Below are 19,923 nucleotides of genomic sequence, written 5' to 3'. Positions count from 1 at the left end.
AAACCTCTTTAAAAACACACCCTACCTTATTCCGAATCAACTTTCATGTCTAGACCATCCTTTATTGTATTGAACTGCTAGGTGATAGTTTTACTGAATGTAAATGTTAATTACTGTTAAACTGTGTGTAAGGCTTGTGCATAGACTTTCTTTTATATTTTTAACTTGAAAGGATAAAATAAATACATAGTGTGATGACATTAGCAAACTTGTTCTCTTGGCCAGAGAACAAGTGACTGCAGTCTGTGTCAAACTGACCTTGTGTTTTTACATTTACAATATAACTTTTCTAATAATCACCAACGCCTTTTTTCTTCTTTCCAGATTAAGACCCATGATTTCTACACAACTAGCTAAAAAGGCTGCAACTGAAGAGGTATGTGAAGTTTACCAGCTCTCCCAGAACCCTTCTACACAACTGCAATCTGAAAATTGACTTAACTCATAATCCAATACTTAACATTGATTATGGCAACTATCACAAACCTTAGTGGACCGGATTCTGATATCTGTTATGGGAATGTAAATTCCGAGTCAAAGAGATCAGGATTGGTCCCTCTGATCAGGCCAGAAGCAATAAGTGGGATCATTGCAAAGATGATGCCCTCTGTTTTCCAGTTGGAACTATTTGCTTTTATAAAAATAGGGATTCAGAATGGAAGGGTAAGTGAAACTGTGAACACAAACCTCTCAATAAACCAGGTAACTATTCATATTTAATATATTCAACAGGAATTCCAGTTTGGGGAGAGGGGAAATAACATCCATATGCTTCTAAAAAACAAACAAATTGAGTAAAGAGAGCAGTGGCAGGGAGTAAGCAGCGTTGTCCCTACTCCCTCACTGTATTATCCAGCAGAGCTGAACTGGCACACAGGAGGAAGTAATCAACTCCTGTTGAGGACCAGTGGTAGATGACTTCCCGCATGGAGCAAGCAGGTAGCCAGGGAGAGAATTGTGATTCTGGTGTCCTGTTTCCCTCCCTTGTCTGCTCCTGGGGCAGAGGAAGAAGTGACAGCTCACCCTAAATAATGAAACTTAATATTTATATATTTTGGTTTGAGATTGTAATATTGCAGAGGACGAGTTGTTAATAATTATGTGACCATATTCACTATACTCATTTTGGTAATTCTCTCTCTCACCCACATGCACGCATTCTCTCTCTACCAAAATGTGAGTCGTGATTGCTGTCACTAACTCCTCCAAACTGTACCGTAGGATCTCTATAGATAGTAATTCCATGCTCCAATAATAAGAATATAGCAGTAGGGATATATTACTGACCACCTGACCAGGATGGTGATAGTGACTGTGAAATGCTCAGGGAGATTAGAGAGGCTATTAAAATAAAAAACTCAATAATAATGCGAGTTTTCAACTATCCCCATATTGACTGTGTACATGTCACCTCAGGACGGGATGCAGAGATAAAGTTTCTTGACACCTTAAATGACTGCTAGTCCTTGAACCCACAAGAGGAGAGGCAATTCCTGATTTAGTCCTAAGTAGAGCACAGGATCTGGTCCAAAAGGTGAATATAGCTGGACCCCTTGGTAATACTGACCATAATATAATTAAATTTAACATCCCTGTGGTGGGGAAAACACCACAGCAGCCCAACACAGTAGCATTTAATTTCAGAAAGGAGAACTACACAAAAATGAGGAGGTTAGTAAAACAGAAATTAAAGGGTATAGCGCCAAAAGTGAAATCCCTGCAAGCTGCATGGAAACTTTTTAAAGACACCATAATAGAGGCTCAACTTAAATGTAACCTGAAATTAAAAAAAGTGTGTGAGAACCAAAAAAGTGCCACTGTGGCTAAATAACAAAGTAAAAGAAGCAGTGAGAGGCAAAAAGGCATCCTTTAAAAAGTGGAAGATAAATCCCAATGAGGAAAATAGAAAGGAACATAAACTCTGCCAAATGAAGTGTAAAAATATAATTAGGAAGGCCAAAAAAGAATTTGAAGAACAGCTAGCCAAAGACTCAAAAAGTAACAGCAAAAAATTGTTTAAGTACATCAGAAGCAGGAAGCCTGCTAAGCACTTAGTGGGGCCACTAGACAATCGAGATGCTAAACGAACACTCAAGGACGATAAGGCCATTGTGGAGAAACTAAATAAATTCTTTGCATCGGTCTACACAGCTGAGGATGTGAGGGAGATTCCCAAACCTGAGCCATTCTTTTTAGGTGACAAATATGAGGAAGTGTCCCAGATTGAGGTGTCACTAGAGGAGATTTTGGAACAAACTGGTAAACTGAACAGTAATAAGTGACCAGGACCAGATGGCATTCACCCAAGAGTTCTGAAGGAACTCAAATGGGAAATTGCAGAACTACTAACTGTAATCTGTAACCTATCATTTAAATCAACGTCTGTACCAAATGACTGGAGGATAGCTAATGTGACCCCAATTTTTAAAAAGGGCTTCAGAGGTGATCCCGGCAATTACAGGCTGGTAAGCCTGACTTCAGTACTGGGCAAACTGGTTGAAACTATAGTAAAGAACAAAATTGTCAAACACATAGATGAACATAATTTGTTGGGGAAGAGTCAACATGGTTTTTGTAAAGGGAAATCATGCCTCACCAATCTGCTAGAATTCTTTGAGGGGGTGAACAAGCATGTGGACAAGGGGGGGTCCGGTGGATATAGTGTATTTTTAGAAAGCCTTTGACAAGGTCCCTCACCAAAGGCTCTTAAGCAAAGTAAGCTTTTATGGGATAAGAGGGAAGGTCCTTTCATGGACTGGTAACTGGTTAAAAGATAGGAAACAAAGGGTAGGAATAAATGGTCAATTTTCAGAATGGAGAGAGGTAAGTAGTGGTGTCCCCCAGGGGTCTGTACTGGGACCAGTCCTATTCAACATATTCATAAATCATCTGGAAAAATGGGTAAACAGTGAGGTGATAAAATTTGCAGATGATACAAAACTACTCAAGATAGTTAAGTCCCTGGCAGACTGCAAAGAGCTAGAAAAAGGATCTCTCAAAACTGGGTGACTGGGCAACAAAATGGCAGATGAAATTCAGTGTTGATAAATGCAAAGTAATGCACATTTGGAAAACATAATCCCAAGTATACATATAAAATGATGGGGTCTCAAGAAAGAGATCTTGGAGTCATTGTGGACAGTTCTCTGAAAACATCCACTCAGTGTGCAGCGGCTGTCAAAAACGCAAACAGAATGTTGGGAGTCATTAAGAAAGTGATAGATAATAAGACAGAAAATATCATATTGCCTCTATATAAATCCATGGTACACCCACATCTTGAATACTGTGTGCAGATGTGGTCACCCCATCTCAAAGAGATATATTGGAATTGGAAACGGTTCAGAAAAGGGCAACAAAAATTATTAGGGGTATGGAACAGCTTCCTTATGAGGAGAGATTAACAAGATTGGGACTTTTCAGCTTGGAAAAGAGATGACTAAGAGGGGACATGATAGAGATATATAAAATCATGACTGGAAGAAAGTAAATAAGGAAGTGTTATTTACTCCTTCTCAGAACACAAGAACTAAGGGTCACCAAATGAAATTAATAGGCAGCAGGTTTAAAACAAACAAAAGGAAGCATTTCTTCACACAATGTACAGTCAACCTGTGGAACTCTTTGCCAGAGGATGTTGTGAAGGCCAAGACTATAACAGGGTTCAAAAAAGAACTAGATACATTCATGGAGGATAGGTCCCTCAATAGCAGTTGGCCAGGATGGGCAGGGATGGTGTCCCTAGCCTCTGTTTGCCAGAAGCTAGGAATGAGCGACAGGGAATGGATCACTTGATGATTACCTGTTCATTCCCTCTGGGGCACCTGGCATTGGCTATTGTCGGAAGACAAGATACTGGGATAGATGGACCTTTGGTCTGACCCAGTAGGGCCATTCTTATGTTCACCTCCTTCACATTCTGTCTCTGTGAAATATGTTTACACATGTGTATACAAGTACAGCAAATTAAAATTGTTGTCCATATTCAGAGACTAAACTGTTACATAACAATGTAAAATATATATTACTAATTTACAAACTGAGTCAGCCATTTATCTTTTTTTATATAACTGTGAAATCTGACACCATTTTGAAAATGTTCTAGTTAACTTTGATCATTTAACATGTTTCCACAACCCCATAAAAAATATGTGAGTTTAAAAGCCATACTAAAGTTCAAATTTTCTGGAGACTGATTCAGGAAGTTTGGTGAAAGGAATTTGTTTGACACCCTTGTTTTAAAAAGGTTAAAACATTATTTTAAGAAACAGTTTGATATAATGCCTGGGGAAATACATTTTCACTTTTTATGCTGTGCTCATTAGAAAAACCTGCACATTTTTAGCGCTGTAACAGCCTGGAAATGGACATGATAATTAGAAGAAGGTCATATTTTAATTAGGATGGTGCAATTTTAATAAACAATGAATCAGTTGTAGCTCCTTTATATTCATCCATTCTTTAGTGAAAATTTTTAGAGCAGATGGAAACTTTTAGCATAAAAATTAGTATAAATTAAGATGATGTTTTTCCTGAAACTGTCTATTATTTCTCTTGCCTAAAACCTTAGGAGTTGTCCGTTTGATAATTCTATATGGGAAAAGTGGTGATGGGTGAAACATGATAAACTAAAAGGAAAGGAATTCAAATCTAAATAACAGTAAGATTTATTTCTATATAGAGATTGTTTTCTCTGTGATTTGGGTACCCAGTCCCTGTTAAAATTAATGGGCGTGCAGTAACCAATCAATGAGCTATTGGAGGAATCTCTTCGGTGACTTTGCCCTGGTCTACACTACAGACGTACATCAGTCTAATGAAATTTATATAATCCACAGCCCTGAGCGACGCAGTTATACGGACCAAACTCCTGGTGCACATGGTGCTATGTTGACAGGAGGGCTTATTGGGGAGGAAGAGTACCTATACTGATAGGAGAAGATCTCCTATTGGCATAGGGCGCATCTTCACTAAGCACCAGAGCCGCGCAGCTGCACTGCTGTAAGTGTAGACAAGCCCTTAGAAAATCTAAGATGGAATCCTTAGTTTGCCTGTGTGATCAGCTTGATTTCTCACAGGTTTGGGTGGAATTTGATATTTGAGTAATTAGATGGTGAGATTTTTGGGATAGGGGTTTTCCGTTAAAATGTCATACAGTGCCTAGAACAATGGGGCTCTGATTTTGTTTGGGGCCCCTAAGAGTTACTGTAGCACAAATAAATAAGAGAGGAATTTCCATGCTGAATCAGATCCTGTCTCCAAGAGCAGCCTGCACTGGATAATTCAGAAGGTGCAAAAAATCTTCCTCCTAACCTCTACTTTGGCTTAAGCCTAGTGCTTAATATCCCCTCCAAAGTGGTTTAACATTAACTATTATAACTCTGGATATTCTTGTTATTCATATAAATAGCTAATGCCTTTCTGAATCTTGCTATGGTTTTGGGCTTAATGGCCTGATGTGGCAATAAGTTCCACAGTTTAATTGCACACTGTGTGAAGGAGTGTTTCCTTTTATCAGTTTTGAATTTGCTGCCTTTTAATTCATTTGAATGTCCCCTTCTGGTTTAAAGAGACAGGAAGAATAGAAGTTCCCAGTCTGACTTCTCCATACCATACATTATTTTACATACTTCTAATATGTCCCCTCTTATTCATCTTCTTTCGAATGTAAACAGTCTCAATCTTTTCAGTCTTTCCTGGTGATGACTAGTGGCAAGTAATATATACATTCTCAGTTCTGTGAGAGTTAATCATACTGTGCCAGATTCTCTGGAGATATCCTCTGGACAAAAGGGAAAATCCAGCATCATAGAGTTGCTGGAGACAGCATAGCTACCTCCCCTGCCAGCTTCCCCTCTGTAAAGGGGAGAAGAGGGAGGGGCCTGGAAGGGCTGAGCTCCACGGCTGCAGGGGGAAGTACTCCAGTAACCTCAATTAGAGCAAGGCCCCTCCTGCTCTGGCTTAGGGTCCGGTGGTGCTGAATCAGGGAACTGAAGCCAATTTCACGTGGCTTCTACTTTCCACAGCTCAGACACAAGAGAATCGGCGACAGTGTCTTCTTTTGCTTTTCCTTTGGTCTCCATCTCCCTGCTGTGTTTTCCTCCCTCCCTGCTTGCTCCATTGCTCATGCTCTTTTCCCACTTTACCCCCCTTTCTCCTTCTCATCATCTCTACAAATGCCTCCTTGTTGCCTAATCCTCATCTTCTACTGCGTGTGCTTTCCTGATGCTTGGTCCCCATCTCTGCTCCTTGGAATTTCTTCCCAGCTGCTAGGTCTTTTTACCCTCTCCTACCCTGGAGGTATTGCCTCGCTGTCCCATTCCCAGAGGACATCTTAGCCCAGTCGTCAGGGCATTCACCTGGGATGTGGGATACCCAGGTTCAAGTCCCTGCTCCAATTCCTATCGAATTATTGATGCAAAGTGGAACACCTCCAACAAGAGAGATTGAAAGCCTGACCTCAGAATAGCCAGTAAGCCTCGTGCTCAAGGTACTCACCTGAAATGTGGGAGACTTGAGTTCAAGTCCCTCCTCGAAACGTGGCAGAGCACATCCCAGGTGAGTTCCCTGACCACCAGGCAATGGGCTGCTCTGGCATGGGTCCCTCTCTCTGTTTTGGATTCATCCCTGTGCTGAATGGGAAAAATGTTGAAAATCTCAAAATTCTTCACCAGATGAGGAAACCATTTCCTGCCGAGCCTTGCTGAATTGGGGGCCTTAGCAGCAATAAGACAGACTCCTCATCTCTGAAAAAGTTTAGACAGCACGATGTGAACAGTCGGCTCTTTGTGGACCCTTGGCATGTGCTCTCGGAGCCACCAGTTCCCAACCCACTGTTCTGATAACCTAGAGGTGCCAGTTTGTGTAGCTAATGTGTTATTCTATTACACTATTAACAGTGTTGTCTAATGAGAATTATTGTCACGCTCTGGATTCTGCTCCAAGAAAATCCAGCCTGATCTGTCAAAACTAATACACATCATTTTTTTCTGATATCAGAGTGCATTTTGCTCTCATTAAAGTGATAATAGCGGTGCCACTGTGTAATAGCCCTTATCTGAACCAAACATAATGAAGGAAAACACTGCAAGCTTCCCCACAGAGCTCTGCGAAAGCACCTTAAGCTAGTTTTACCTTGCACTTGTGAGAGGGTTGTGTTTTTCTTTCACTCTATTTGACTGTTTCACTTTGAGTATTTGCGGGGCTTTGAAATACTTGAAATCTGAACATTTCTTTCTCGTGCACATTCACAGTACTTTCCACCGTGGACGTTGAATGTTCCCCAGAAATGTTAAGCTTCTTAGGCTGGGCTTTGGCTTTGTTAGAGGACAATAGTGCCAGCTGCTCTGACCCTTTCATTTGGAGATTTTAAGGGAAAAGAGTTGGCTATAAGGAATGGTATACTTTAGTATCCCCCTCTCTTGTTCACAGGTAACCTTTCCAGTTTCACAGACAGAAGGGCCAGAGCTTGAAAAACCAGAGAATGTTCTGGTAGAGAGTGGACCGGTATCATATAACCATGAGGAAGAAGTTGAGGAAGAAGAAATAGAAGAAGAGGATGATCACTGCATGAGTGCACTTCAGTTAATGGGAGGAAATGGTAGGTCTTGATTTTAGATAGTGCGACCTATTGACTGTGCACAATTGTGAAGACGCAGAAATTACCAGACCAACTTCTGTTCTTTGTAAAGGACTCTTTATTCCAGGGGTTCTCAAACAGCAGCCTGAGCGGGATTTTTGAGAATGTAAATATTGGACTTACATGCCTAAATGGCAGTTAGGTACCTAAAGCCCCCTTGCGACTCTCAACTTTTATGTTAACCAGAAGCCATCATTTAAGCAGGTTTCTGTATTGACAGGAAACATTGATGTCCTCTCTGCAGTGGTATTTCGTAGTTGGACATGGCTGGATTGATTCATTTGAAACTTCCTCTTACATTTTAAACTTCGGATGTATGCAAAAATTATCTTAAAATAGAATGATGCAATACGCTAAAGCAAAGTGGGAAGAAGGTTTGTGCTGGAGCATTGATTTATTGTTCAAGCCTCCCCATCACTGTTAATTCAGCTGCAGACTTTGATGAAGCTTTTTTGTAATATCTATGGATTGATCATAAAGGAATGTGTTGCTTTTAGGTTGATTTCTGACTGGAAAATAATTTCTGAACCAAAGGAAAAATACTTTGTCACTAGTGTTTATTATTAGGATTATGTTCCCAAGAAAGTGCACCCGTCTGGGTGGGTGGATCTGTGTTTAAAAATAGTAGTAATAAAGCCCGCAAAGTAGTTTAAAGGTCACTGAGCATTTTTTCTCCTTTGTGTTACTATTTTTAAAGCATTCTGAGAACATTGCACTACCCTCTCTCTGGTTCTCTACTGCAGCTGAAAGAGCTGAGTATTTGCATTATTAAGAAAAATAAGTTAGGAATGTTGCCAGAATTAAAATTGAGGTGTTCAGAATGTACTGCCAGCAAAAGAACTGTTTTGTTTGTCTACTCGTGGGTCTTAGACCTCCCTGATAAGTGGAGGGGAACTGCAGGAGATTCAGGTGATGAACTTCGCCCTTTCTGTACAAATCACTGTGGATTACATTTGTTTTTTCTGCAGAGCATTCATTAGCTTGTGTCTCTGCATGAAACCCTGCACCACATCTCCCCACATTGATGGTGGAAGATAAAGATTAAATTTACTAAACAGTCACATATAATAGTAAAAGTTAGGGTCCATTTTGCAACAAGGAGATTTTTGTCTGGTTAATTTGTGAAATACGCAGAAAAGAAATTGGTTTATACAGAAGCACGTACAAATGTCTTGTTTTTTCTCTAGACCTCAGCAATCCGCACTGCTCTTAAATAGCTGTACACAGAAAGGATTCTGGGTAATGATTGGCAAAGAGGCACAACTGGCCATTTAGGGTATGTCTACACTGCAGCTGACTCGGGCTCGGGCTGCTGGGCTATTTAATTGTGGTGTAGACGTTCTGGCTGAGGCTGCAACCTGAGCTCTGCAACCCTCTCATCTCACAGGGTCCTAGAGCCTGGGTGCCAGCCTGAGCCCAGAAGTTTATATGGCAGTTAAACATCCCTGTAGCCCCTGCCTTGAGTCAGCTGACATGAGCCTGCCATGGGTTATAATTCCAGTGTAGACATACACTAAGAGTTTCTGTTTGTAGTACTACTGGATCCAGGACTTCTGAAGCCAGATGTCCTAGTTGAAGTTTGTTGTTGGGTGACATTTTGCTTCTTGGGAATCTTTGGGCACAGAAGGGTGTTCCGGAGCTGCCTTTGAGTCTGGGTAGGTTCTGTTTAGAAATCCTTCAATGATTTAAACAAATTCATTTTTTTCTTGGCGCTCATGTTTAGTTAATCGTGCCCCCTTGTAATGCACATTGCCATTTATCTACCTCCATGTTCCAATTTACTTTTGACAATCAAGTTTGATCTCTTTAGCCTCTAAACTAAGCTGAATATTTCGCATATCCATGTGCCAAGTCTCTGTGAAATTAGGGTCCTAAGGCTCCATATAGAGCCTTTCTTAATAAGTGCAGTGCTAAACATATATATGTAGGCTCACAAGTATTTTTGAGTTCATTAAGGAGAGCATATAGCAGATTTTCTCCTTAGCCTTAAGAAAATGTATGAGTTTGTTGTTTGGTTAATTAAAAACATACCAACTTGTTACACAGCACAGAGACTGCTTGAATTTATAGTTTGACAGCTGTAATATTTTCATTGCACTTTTCTTATTCTCGGGAACATTTTCTTTTCTATAAACCTTTTTCTCTATATGTTTCAGATTACGGCTGTGATATGGACGATGATGACGGTTATTAGTCCTGTTTGCTTCCAAAGGAGATGTAGTAATTTGTGATTCCAATGGCTTTATGAATGGTGAAAGAAGCTGTCTGTGATCTGCAGACGTAACTGAACAATCCTGACTTTTGTAAAGAGAATTTTAGTTGAGTGTTGATTCTGGTCAGTTTACATTGACCTATAACCCAGCAATAAAGTTTGGGTTTATTGTACTTGAAATTTTTTTTGGATCATGTTTTGAGGAAGGAATTAATGGAAGTAATGTTTCCAGAGAACAAAGAAAAATAGCCTGTATGCAGAGTATGTTGTGGTTAGAAACTACATATCTCTCATTTGATCCTGCTTCAGGCATGCTACTGAAAAGTAACGTATAGAAGAGGAATAAATTATAAAGTAAGTAAAACCTCCACATACATCTTTGAACTATACCAGTGTTAATTCTCTCATAATGCTATAATGAGAAAAATGGATAATCTAATCTTTATTATTAATGTGACTCTGCCATTGTATACAAGCTTCCCTACTTGATACTCTTCCAAAAGTAAATAAATTAAGGGAAAAGATATAATTCTATGGCAGTATCTCTTTAAATTAAATTAATCCTCAGAAGCTAAATATGTGCTTACGTACATTAATAATAGAGTCGTGTGTTCCTCAAGAGATGCTGACAGTAGAAGAGAACATTGTCACAGAAGGGTGGTTTCTACTGCTCTGTAAATGCTGAAGAAATATTTGTGGAAAAAATGGTTAGATAAAGGCAAAGCATCTATAGGGAAAGCAGGAGACACTGCTGTGGCCAAATTTATTCCGGTGACTCTGCATGACTATACTGCTGTGGTGTCATAGGACTGCTATGGATGTGATGGTGGAGGTTGGTGCAGTAGGGTGACTATTGCTACTGTTAGTGACCTGCTGCATTCTGGCTGGGTTTGGGACCAGACTTGCTCTGTGTTGCAGCCACACAGAGAACAGCCTATCTCTAAAGGTCTAGGGGTTTTTAAATAAAAAAAAAAAGAAGAAAAAAGCTGAGCTTTTTGTATAAATAAGCTAGTTTCTGATTTGACTGAAGTTTAATTTAATTTATTTAACTTTTTTATTGGTAAATTAAAGGTCACCCATAGGGCAACCAGATTGGCTCAGCTTGACTTTCGTTTTGTACAGTAACTAACAGCATTATTGCCAGGACTCAGGCCTCTGAAATCCTACACTTCAATACACTAACACTTCAACACACTGTCTGATCCCAAAATAGAACAACTCATCTGAATGCTAGCTCTGTGGGATAAAATCAGGCCTGGTGTTGGCAGATTCAACTCCATCAACCCTGACCTCCCTCTGCCCTCACCTTTAGGGCCTGATCCAAAGCTCACTGAAGTCTGTGGAAAGACTCCGGTGGACATTAATATGCTTTGGATCAAGACCTTAATGATTTTGGGAGCCACTGGAGTTCTGACATTTTCGTCTTTCTCACCTGGCTGTTGACGGTCAAGGAAGCTGCACCATCTGCCAGAACCAGCCCAGCTCAGGGAAGGTTAGTTACACATCTCTTAGCAAAACAGTCTTCCCTGAGCAGGGCTGCTACAGGTCAGAGTTTGAATCTACTCTCTCCCACACTGGTGAGAAGCACCCCATTTATTATTAGGTAGAACACTCATCACAGAAACACCATCCTCCTCTTCCCTCAGCTCTGACTGGGGAGCTGGAAAAATGTGCCTCACACACGGAAAGGGAAGTTGGATGTTGGTGCTTCTCCCAGGAGCCCAAGGAGAAGGAGACTGAGCAGCTCCTTTGATCACCACCAGCTGGGCTGACAGAGACGGAAACAGTGCTGTCCAGACTTCCAGTGACATTAAAGAGGGCAGAGGCACTTGACCTTCCCTCCTGACAGCCAGTAAAAGGGGGTGGAGGGAGGAGAGAGGTAAGATCCCACACAGGGCTTCATTGGGACACAATTTTAATATTGGTTTGGCTAGTCAATGTAATGCTTTGGCTAGTATGTGTCTGCTCGATATTTTTGAGCCTTGTTTCTGCAATGGCTGTGAGACGGCATGTGCTGTTGCAGAGTTTGGGTAGCAAAATGAATGGGCTTTGGAAAGATTTTTGCAGTTGGAAAGAGGAGATTTAGTGTAATTCTTATGGGAAAAGCTGGTACTCTATAAGGAAAGCTACAGATGTTTTCTGGCTGCTTTGGTAGCTACACAAATGCTGCTCTGAGAATTAAGTTATGGAGTTAAACCTTTTCTATCTGCACCAGAATGCAAAATCACGCTGTTACATCATAATAATTTTAAAAATACCAACCCAGGTGCATTATGCCTCTGCAAATCTATGGTATACCTACCTAAGCCAGTTAGGTTGAATTTGAATATTGCAGCACTCTGCCCAAGAGCAGTATTGTTCCCAGTATATTCTCAAAATCTGGATTTTACTCCAAGGCACAAATTATTTTATACACCGGAAATAAACATGCGTATTGACTCCCGGAGGATAGAATACCCTCTTGTCTCAAAGGTGTAGTATTTGCTCTTGAAGAAGCCACTAAGATGAATTCTTTATTGCTGAGATTCTCTCTCACATTTTTCAGTGTAGATTTTCATAGTTTTTTTACACCCCTCCCACCCCCCCCAGTGGAATACTAAACCAGCTGCCAGGGCAGTGGCTCATTAGACTGGGGAGCACAGTGGAGTCCACTACACTCGAAACAGACAAATGGGAAATGAGAATTTCAGTAATGGGTTGGGTTTCTGGAAGCTTTATTTTCCAAACTGGAGGCAAGAGGTGCTTATCCATTTAGGAGGGGAAAATACTTGCAGGGGTTTTGGGTGCTCTCATAAGATTCAATCAGAACATGCTATCTCACAATCTACCATAAAAGCACTTAGAGAGGACAAAAAGCCCAACAGTTCCATAGCATCCCAGCATTGCTAGTGAATTTAACTCTATATGCCCTTGTATAGGAGCCTAAATGAAAAGGGAAGGGCCGTTGTGTCAAATAGGGAGAATGTAAAGATTTTCAAACCAGTTGCATACATCTTTAATTTGCTGGTGACTAGCTGGGATTTTTATAAGTTTCCTTCCTTTGTGATTTAACTAAGCTCAGGAAATGTAAACAGATTAGAAGATGCTAGTTTCTGTTTTTATAACCACTTATGAAAATGTAAAAAGGTTAATGTAGCATTAACTCTGTTTACTACTGTTAATGTATCATAGTGACCTTGCAGAAGACGTTTTGCTGTATTGTAGCCTGGATTCCCTTGGAGTAATTTGGACCCTGCTTTATTCAGGATTCTAATGATAATGAAGAGAGATTATAAGGCTTCAGCATGTGTTGTTCTTAGATCTTTGTACTAGAACTCACGTGAGATACATATCTGTATAAAGCATAGATGTCTCTTGCTGCAAGTCACTTTGACAGGCAAAACCCTCCCGCTGTTGCATTGTATTTGTCTGCCATGAAGCCTCTTTAACACACATTACTATTGTGGGAATAAAATATGAAAGAGGAATAAGGAAAGTAACAAGATTGTTCACCAGGATAATTGCATTTTCTGTGTCTTAATCTTGTATGACGTTCTTTTAAAGACACTGTGTTCAATACAGCAGATCTTAAATGGTGCCAGACGGCCTTATGTTGTGGGCTACGTGTTCATCTAAAAAGTTCTTGCCATCCTGATCGCTTGTCTGTATTCTTTTTGGATTGTATTGAAACTCTCGTCCACAGATGTATGCTGTTAATGTGTCCTTTGCCCAGTACTACTTTTTATTTTTGTATTGAGTCTACACATTTGATTCAGTTAGTGCTAAGAGAATTACAACTGTTCAGTGTAAGCATATGTATCTTCTTTACACAACCACAATATGAGCCATGTTCAGCTTTTTTATTGTAATATATTTGCTGTAAATAAATCCCCCCAAAAAACCCTTGCATACCCCATCTTTTATGATGCATTCTTGCAAATTTCTGATTCCTTCATCTCTTGATTCGTATGAATGTTTGCTTTTGATTGCTTTTTTGTGTGATTGGTTGTAGTGGACAAAATCTGTAATTTAGAGCCTTCTTTTGTTTCTAAAATGGAGGGCATTTCTAATCAGGCAAATGTGTTTTACATAGTATTGTTCCACTGATTATCTATAAGTGTAGATAGCTTCTGTAAACTGCATAACATGAACAAGATCTTTCTATTAAATCATGTAATTTTAGTGCAAATAGGAACAATATGGTATGTTTGCTCAATAGGAGTGTTGTTCTGATGCTCATTTTTGAAGAGTTGTATCTTGACAAACAAGATGTGCATTGACTTCAAAAATCATTCTATTGTATTAACATCTGGATACCACAGTTTGGGGGTAAAATCCACATCTACCCTCCTACTTTTATTATTTGCTGAGTTTTGAATATAGAGGCTAAGGTTGGACCCAGAGGAACATCTGCTACTGAGGTTTAATGAAACATATTAAGGTGCACAGTAATATGAAAAGCAATGCTTTAAAACTGCATTAAGCACACATTGTCTCATTCCAAAATGAGCAAACATACCTATAGTGAATTAGATGCAAGGGGCTTTTACACACTGGTTACTGCAGATTCTAGTATACTGCTATGCTCCAGCAACTTGCTCTAGGTCGGGGTCTCAAACTCAAATGACCACGAGGGCCACATGAGGACAAGTACATTGGCCTGAGGGCCGCACCATTGACCCGCTGCCCCGGCCCCGCCCCTGCCCCACCTCTTCCCACCCCTTCCCTGCCCCCAGGGGTGCAGGGTGCATCGGGGGCTTGGGGTCAGAGTGCAGGAGGGGTGCAGCAGGTGGCTCAGGGTAGGGGGTTGGGGTGCAGGAGGGGTGCAGCAGGTGGCTCAGGGTAGGGGGTCGGAGTGCAGGAGGGGTGCAGCAGGGGGCTCAGGACAGGGGGTCAGGGTGCAGGAGGGGTGTGGGGTGCAGCAGGGGGCTCAGGGCAGGGGGTTCAGCTGCAGGAGGAGTTTGGGGGGCAGGTCCAGCCCAGCGTGCACTGGGGGCTGGACAGGCTCCCTGCCTGCCCACCCTGCCCCCGCGCCGCTCCGGGAAGCGGCCGGGACCTGTAGGAGTGGGGGAGGGCACAGGGGTCTGTGTGTTGCCCTGGCCGCTCCTCCAGGTACCTCTCCCGACACTCCCATTGGCTGGGAACAGGGAGGCCGCAGGGAGCTGGTGGGCTGCAGAAAATAACCCCGCGGGCCGCGTGTTTGAGACCCCTGGTGAACTTCACCTTCCACGTTTGCAAAACATTTTTTTTTATATAGGTTACTTCTCAGCTGAAACAACTTTCTCCCAGCAGTCAAAGTTGGTTCCTCTGGTGAGTAACCCCTCTTCATTTCCCCTCATTAACTTTCTTTTGCCATTCTCATGAAATTTAAGCTTCTTTTTCTTGCCATGGCAACCTGTACAACTGAGCTCCTGCAAAACTCTGCTCACTCTTGCTCACTCTTCTACTTTCCCCAAGCTGCTCAGTTTACCAATGTTGGTGTTATCCAATTCTTGCCTCTGGGCCTACTTCCCTAGAATCCTCCCTATCTTTTCCACTAGGTTCCTCCTTAATACATCACCTCCAAAAGGTGTGCAAACCGCTTCCATCCCCAGCATGCAAAGCACAGCAAATGCAAACAACAGATATGGATTTAAAACCGCAAATGCTGAACTTCACAACAATCACATAACATCCATTCCTTTTGTACATTGTCTGTTTAGGTTGTAAGGTCTTCAGGGAACGGAACTTGTAAACATTATCATATTTTAAAGACAAGCTCTTCTCCCTACATCTCCTAAATTAGTGGGTATTTCCCATTCCTGTTACTTAAAACAAAATCCCACAAATAGGTTAAAAAGTTCTTCTCCCATCAGGAAGTTAACCTGTGCTGAGTTCTTTGCAAACTTTTATAAAGCTTTGAGTTGCTGCTGTGAGGCCACTGAACATTTGCTTATAGATTCATGTATTTTAAGGACAGAATGGACCATTATGAGCATCTAATCTGACTTCCTGTGTAACTGAGGCCATACAATTTCACCCAGTAATTCTTTCATTAGGCCCAACATCTTGCTTTCCTTACATAGCATCACCGGAAACAGTGCTTCTTGTCAAGCAATAACCAGTATTGCCAAATCCAAACATTCACAAACCATGAACGAGCTCCTCCCCACCAAAAAATTATGAGATTAGCTTAAAAATCATAAGACTCAAAAATAAATTGGGTGGGAGTTTATTTGCCTTCTGATTTTTTTCTAAGCTTCTTAGGTTTCATGTTTTCAAGCTTTTTTTCCTGCAGTCATGAGGAGCTAGAAACTTTTTTTTAATAAAAATGGAAGTTGAGATTCTCATCTAATCACATGACTCCAGGAGCTGGGGCTTTAAAAATACCAGATACTATGAGATTCATGATAAAATTATGAGAGTTGGCAACACGATATCATGTCTAAGACCAGGATGTGGTGGCAGTCTGTATCTATGTGACTCTAGTGAAACTGCAGTTAGAACAATGTAGATTTCTGTGTTCCTCAATACAAGAAAGATTTTGACAAATTAGAGGAAATTCAGACAAGGACAATTAAAAAAAAAAATAGCATCAAACTTTGTGCTTGCCGAACAAGTGTTCTTCACTATTCCGTGAGGAAGGTAAGTAGCATGGCACTTATTTTACAGGTGAGAAATACAAAGGAGAGAGGTTACAACTTGACATGAAACACAGATGAGAAACATTCTTAGTATTCTAATTTAGGCATTTCTGTCTCCTAGTACTGTTTTAAGGCCAGTATCATGCATCTCTTTCAAAGTTAAAAGATTGAAGGGACTGCTCATGAGGGGGAGATTAAAAATAATATAGCTTCACTGGACAGCTGAGCAGGAGAAGATGATGAGATCTACAGGTATTTGACTAGAGTAAACACTAAGCAGAGAAAAGAGTTGTTTAGATGGTCTGACAGACTATAGTTCGGAGTAAAGGAGTAAAACTGATCAAAGATATTCAGGCTAAAGATCAGGAAACGTTTCATAACAGTGAATTCCATTAGGTATGGAAGAGTCACAGCCTAATGGACTAGTCCTACTTTCCATTGTTCAGTCACAACTCAACTGGCCAAAGCACTCAACATACAGCATGGAATAGTTCAGCATGGGTGCAGCACAGGAATGGACCCAGTAGGCCATTAGCCTATCTGTGAAATCTGGTTCGTTTTTATTGTAATCGAGAAATGGAAATACTCAGCTGTACCAACTTTTAGGATATCCTCTCTCTTTTAATCAGGCTGCAATAGGATTTCTAAGTTTACCCTGAGGCTTCGTACAGTTTTGTACAACTAATTAATTGTTTCAAGCATTTCCAGTTATATGCTTTTGGCATGGCTTTGTGTACCAACCTCTCTCTTCCTTCCTCACTCCCTATTTAAATTCCCTTTTTTCCCCCTGAACGGGAATGAAATCTGCTAGACTTTCAGAACAACAACACTTTAATTTCTCAATCGCTTGGATTTTTAAAAAGTTAAAAAGTTGGGCACATGACCAAGCCTAGGGTTGTGGTATCATCCTCCCAAACAGCACATAGTAGCATATAATGGAGGATAATTCTCTACCTCTATCATGGATGGCTGATGCAAACCTCCTCAAGCAATCCAGCATGTATTGTAATTGCAAGGTTCCCCTCAAAATACCACCCTGGAGACAGGAGCTTCCTCCTTGATGTAGGTCTCCTAAAATCTTCAGTCTCAGGCCTGGTCTAGACCTAAAACATAGGTCGACCTACCTACATTGCTCAGGGTGGTGAACAATTTTGTGCCCTGTCCAATGAAGTTTGGTAGACCTAATCCTCACTGTGGATGCAGCTAGGCTGCCAGAAGAATTCTTCCATCAACCTAGCTATCGCCTCTCGAAGAGGTGGATTTCCTACAGCGACAGAAAAACCCTTCCATCACTGTGGCAAGCATCTACACCACAGCGGCATAGCTGGAGCACCACAGCTGAGCCACTATGGTGCTTGTAGCGTAGATTCTGTCTAATCAGAGTGAGATCCTAGCCAGGGCACAAGGAGAGCATAAAGGTGATTTGATTGTGTTCCCTACTGAGGGTGTGGAAACCTGTAGCAAGAAGGAAAAGATTCCTGAGCTTGTGTGTGGCAAAGGAAAGGAGAATGCTTCTAACCTTTTATCTAGGAAGTCTGTAAATTTGCCCAAAAGGGGATTGTGTAGGAATCCGCCTTATGGGCCAGAGGTAATTCTGGATGTAAGTGAGACCCAGAAAGAGTCTGTTGTTGCTCAGGAAAGTGTTCCTCTAGAGCAAGCCCTAGGTAAAGAGGGTAAGGGCAGAATTTCTGTGAAGGGTGAATTGTTGCATAGAAAAGCCCTAGGGAAAGGAATCCTCATGGTAGTTTACTGCAACTGAAGGGTGTGAAAGTGATTTAATCCAGAAAATTTCAGTTCCTAACAGCCAGAAATTTTCTGTTGTGAATGAAGCCACTGACTTTCCTGTTGAAAGATCCATTATGGATAGCTTTGAGAAGGTCTCAGATGGAGTGAAAGCTGTTAAGAAAGTTAAACAGTCCTATAACCAAGTGGCTGTGTTTGGCCAGCTTGCTGGGGAGACAAGGTTGTTGAGAAAAGAATGTCTCCATGCTAGTTCTGTAAGTGAACAGTATGTGGCCCAGGTCAAGATGGGGACCCTTAACCAAGAGAGCCCGAATTGCAGCCCTCCAGACCGGAGCGCTGGGAGAAGACCCAATCCCAGTTTGACCCCCGGGGGTTTTGGGGTGGGAAAAGGCACGGGCCGCATAAACCTTCCCACATGCGGCATGCGAGTGCTATCGACCACCCCCGACCTAAGGGAGGGCGTGAAACCGGAAGGGCCTGGTGTAACTCCCACCAAGGAACGGGAGAGATGCTGGGGTATCCATGGGAACATTGGTGGCTTCGAACTTTCCCAGGTCACTGGCTAAAGTGACCCCGCTCAGTTTGGTCTCGAAGGGGGAGAGATGTGATGAAGCGGGACTGTTCTTAATGTTTCCTCTGAATACTGTAGGGGTGCCTCAGTTTCCCCTATTCATTCCTTAAGTCTCTAGGTGGTGGGATAAGGGGGTGTAATTGTTGCAGAGCAAAGGGTCAGTGTACATAAATGGCCAACGCTCTGTCTCCTGGCAATGGATGGCCTGGGCCCTTCCCCCCTGCAAGGTGAGAGCTAAAGGGTTGGAGAACAAAGGAATCCGGTGACCTCCTGGCCCAGGAAAGGGACAAAGCCCAGAGCAGGACGGGCTGGGGAGAGTTTCAGTTTGGGGCTGGCTGGGGACATGGAGTGAAGTGCAGACGTGGTTGTCTGGCTCACTGGCCCCCAAAATGGACCCAGCTGAGGGGTCCTGTTCTCTGTACCTACAAGCTCTGTTTTAGACCCTGTTCCTGTTGTCTAATAAACCTTCTGTTTTACTGACAAAAAAAAAAAAGTAAAAGAATCACCTCTGTAAAATCAGGATGGTAAATACCTTACAGGGTAATTAGATTCAAAACATAGAGAATCCCTCTAGGCAAAACCTTAAGTTACAAAAAGACACAAAAACGGGAATATCCATTCCATTCAGCACAGCCTATTTTTCTCAGCCATTTAAAGAAATCAGAATCTAACGCGTATCTAGCTAGATTACTTACTAAGTTCTAAGACTCCATTCCTGTTCTGTCCCCCACAAAAGCATCACACAGACAGAGAGAGAGGTTTTGTTTCCCGCTCCCCCCAGCTTTTGAAAGTATCTTGTCTCCTCATTGGTCATTTTGATCAGGTGCCAGTGAGGTTATCCTAGCTTCTTAACCCTTTACAGGTGAAAGGGTTTTGCCTCTGGCCAGGAGGGATTTTAAAGGTGTTTACCCTTCCCTTTATATGTATGACACATGCTTTAAAAACCAAGGCAGACTGGCTGGCTTTTCTTGCATAGGTGATCATGGAAACAGTGGAGCTAGAATTATTATCAGCTGAACTCTCCTTATGAGCATAAGGGTATCAGTATAACACTTTCTGAGTAAGTCTCTGTATTCAAAGAGATTTCCTTGCACAAAGTTTGCAAAGCAGATGTCTTTATGTGGTGAAGACCTTATAACTCATAGGTTCCAATGCA

At 41.6% G+C, this 19,923-nt stretch overlaps 1 protein-coding gene across 6 annotated transcripts in view; it reads left to right on the top strand.

The window, feature by feature from the left end:
• BRF1 (BRF1 RNA polymerase III transcription initiation factor subunit) overlaps positions 1-13,746 on the top strand; it is a 229,372-nt gene extending 215,626 nt beyond the window's left edge. For 5 of the 6 annotated variants that reach the window (XM_043547875.1, XM_037901089.2, XM_037901088.2 and 2 more), the window contains 3 exons: positions 325-376; positions 7,432-7,600; positions 9,796-13,746. In XM_043547875.1, the coding sequence (XP_043403810.1) occupies positions 325-376; positions 7,432-7,600; positions 9,796-9,833 (259 nt within the window). In that variant the 3' untranslated portion in view covers positions 9,834-13,746. The remainder of the gene's footprint in view (positions 1-324; positions 377-7,431; positions 7,601-9,795) is intronic. The other variant, XM_043547877.1, reaches the window with a different exon arrangement.
• Positions 13,747-19,923: the final 6,177 nt, after the last annotated feature.

This window comes from Chelonia mydas, chromosome 6 (assembly GCF_015237465.2).
Source record: "Chelonia mydas isolate rCheMyd1 chromosome 6, rCheMyd1.pri.v2, whole genome shotgun sequence".
Taxonomy (NCBI): Eukaryota; Metazoa; Chordata; order Testudines; family Cheloniidae; genus Chelonia; species Chelonia mydas.
This window is presented reverse-complemented; position numbering and strand designations above follow the sequence as displayed.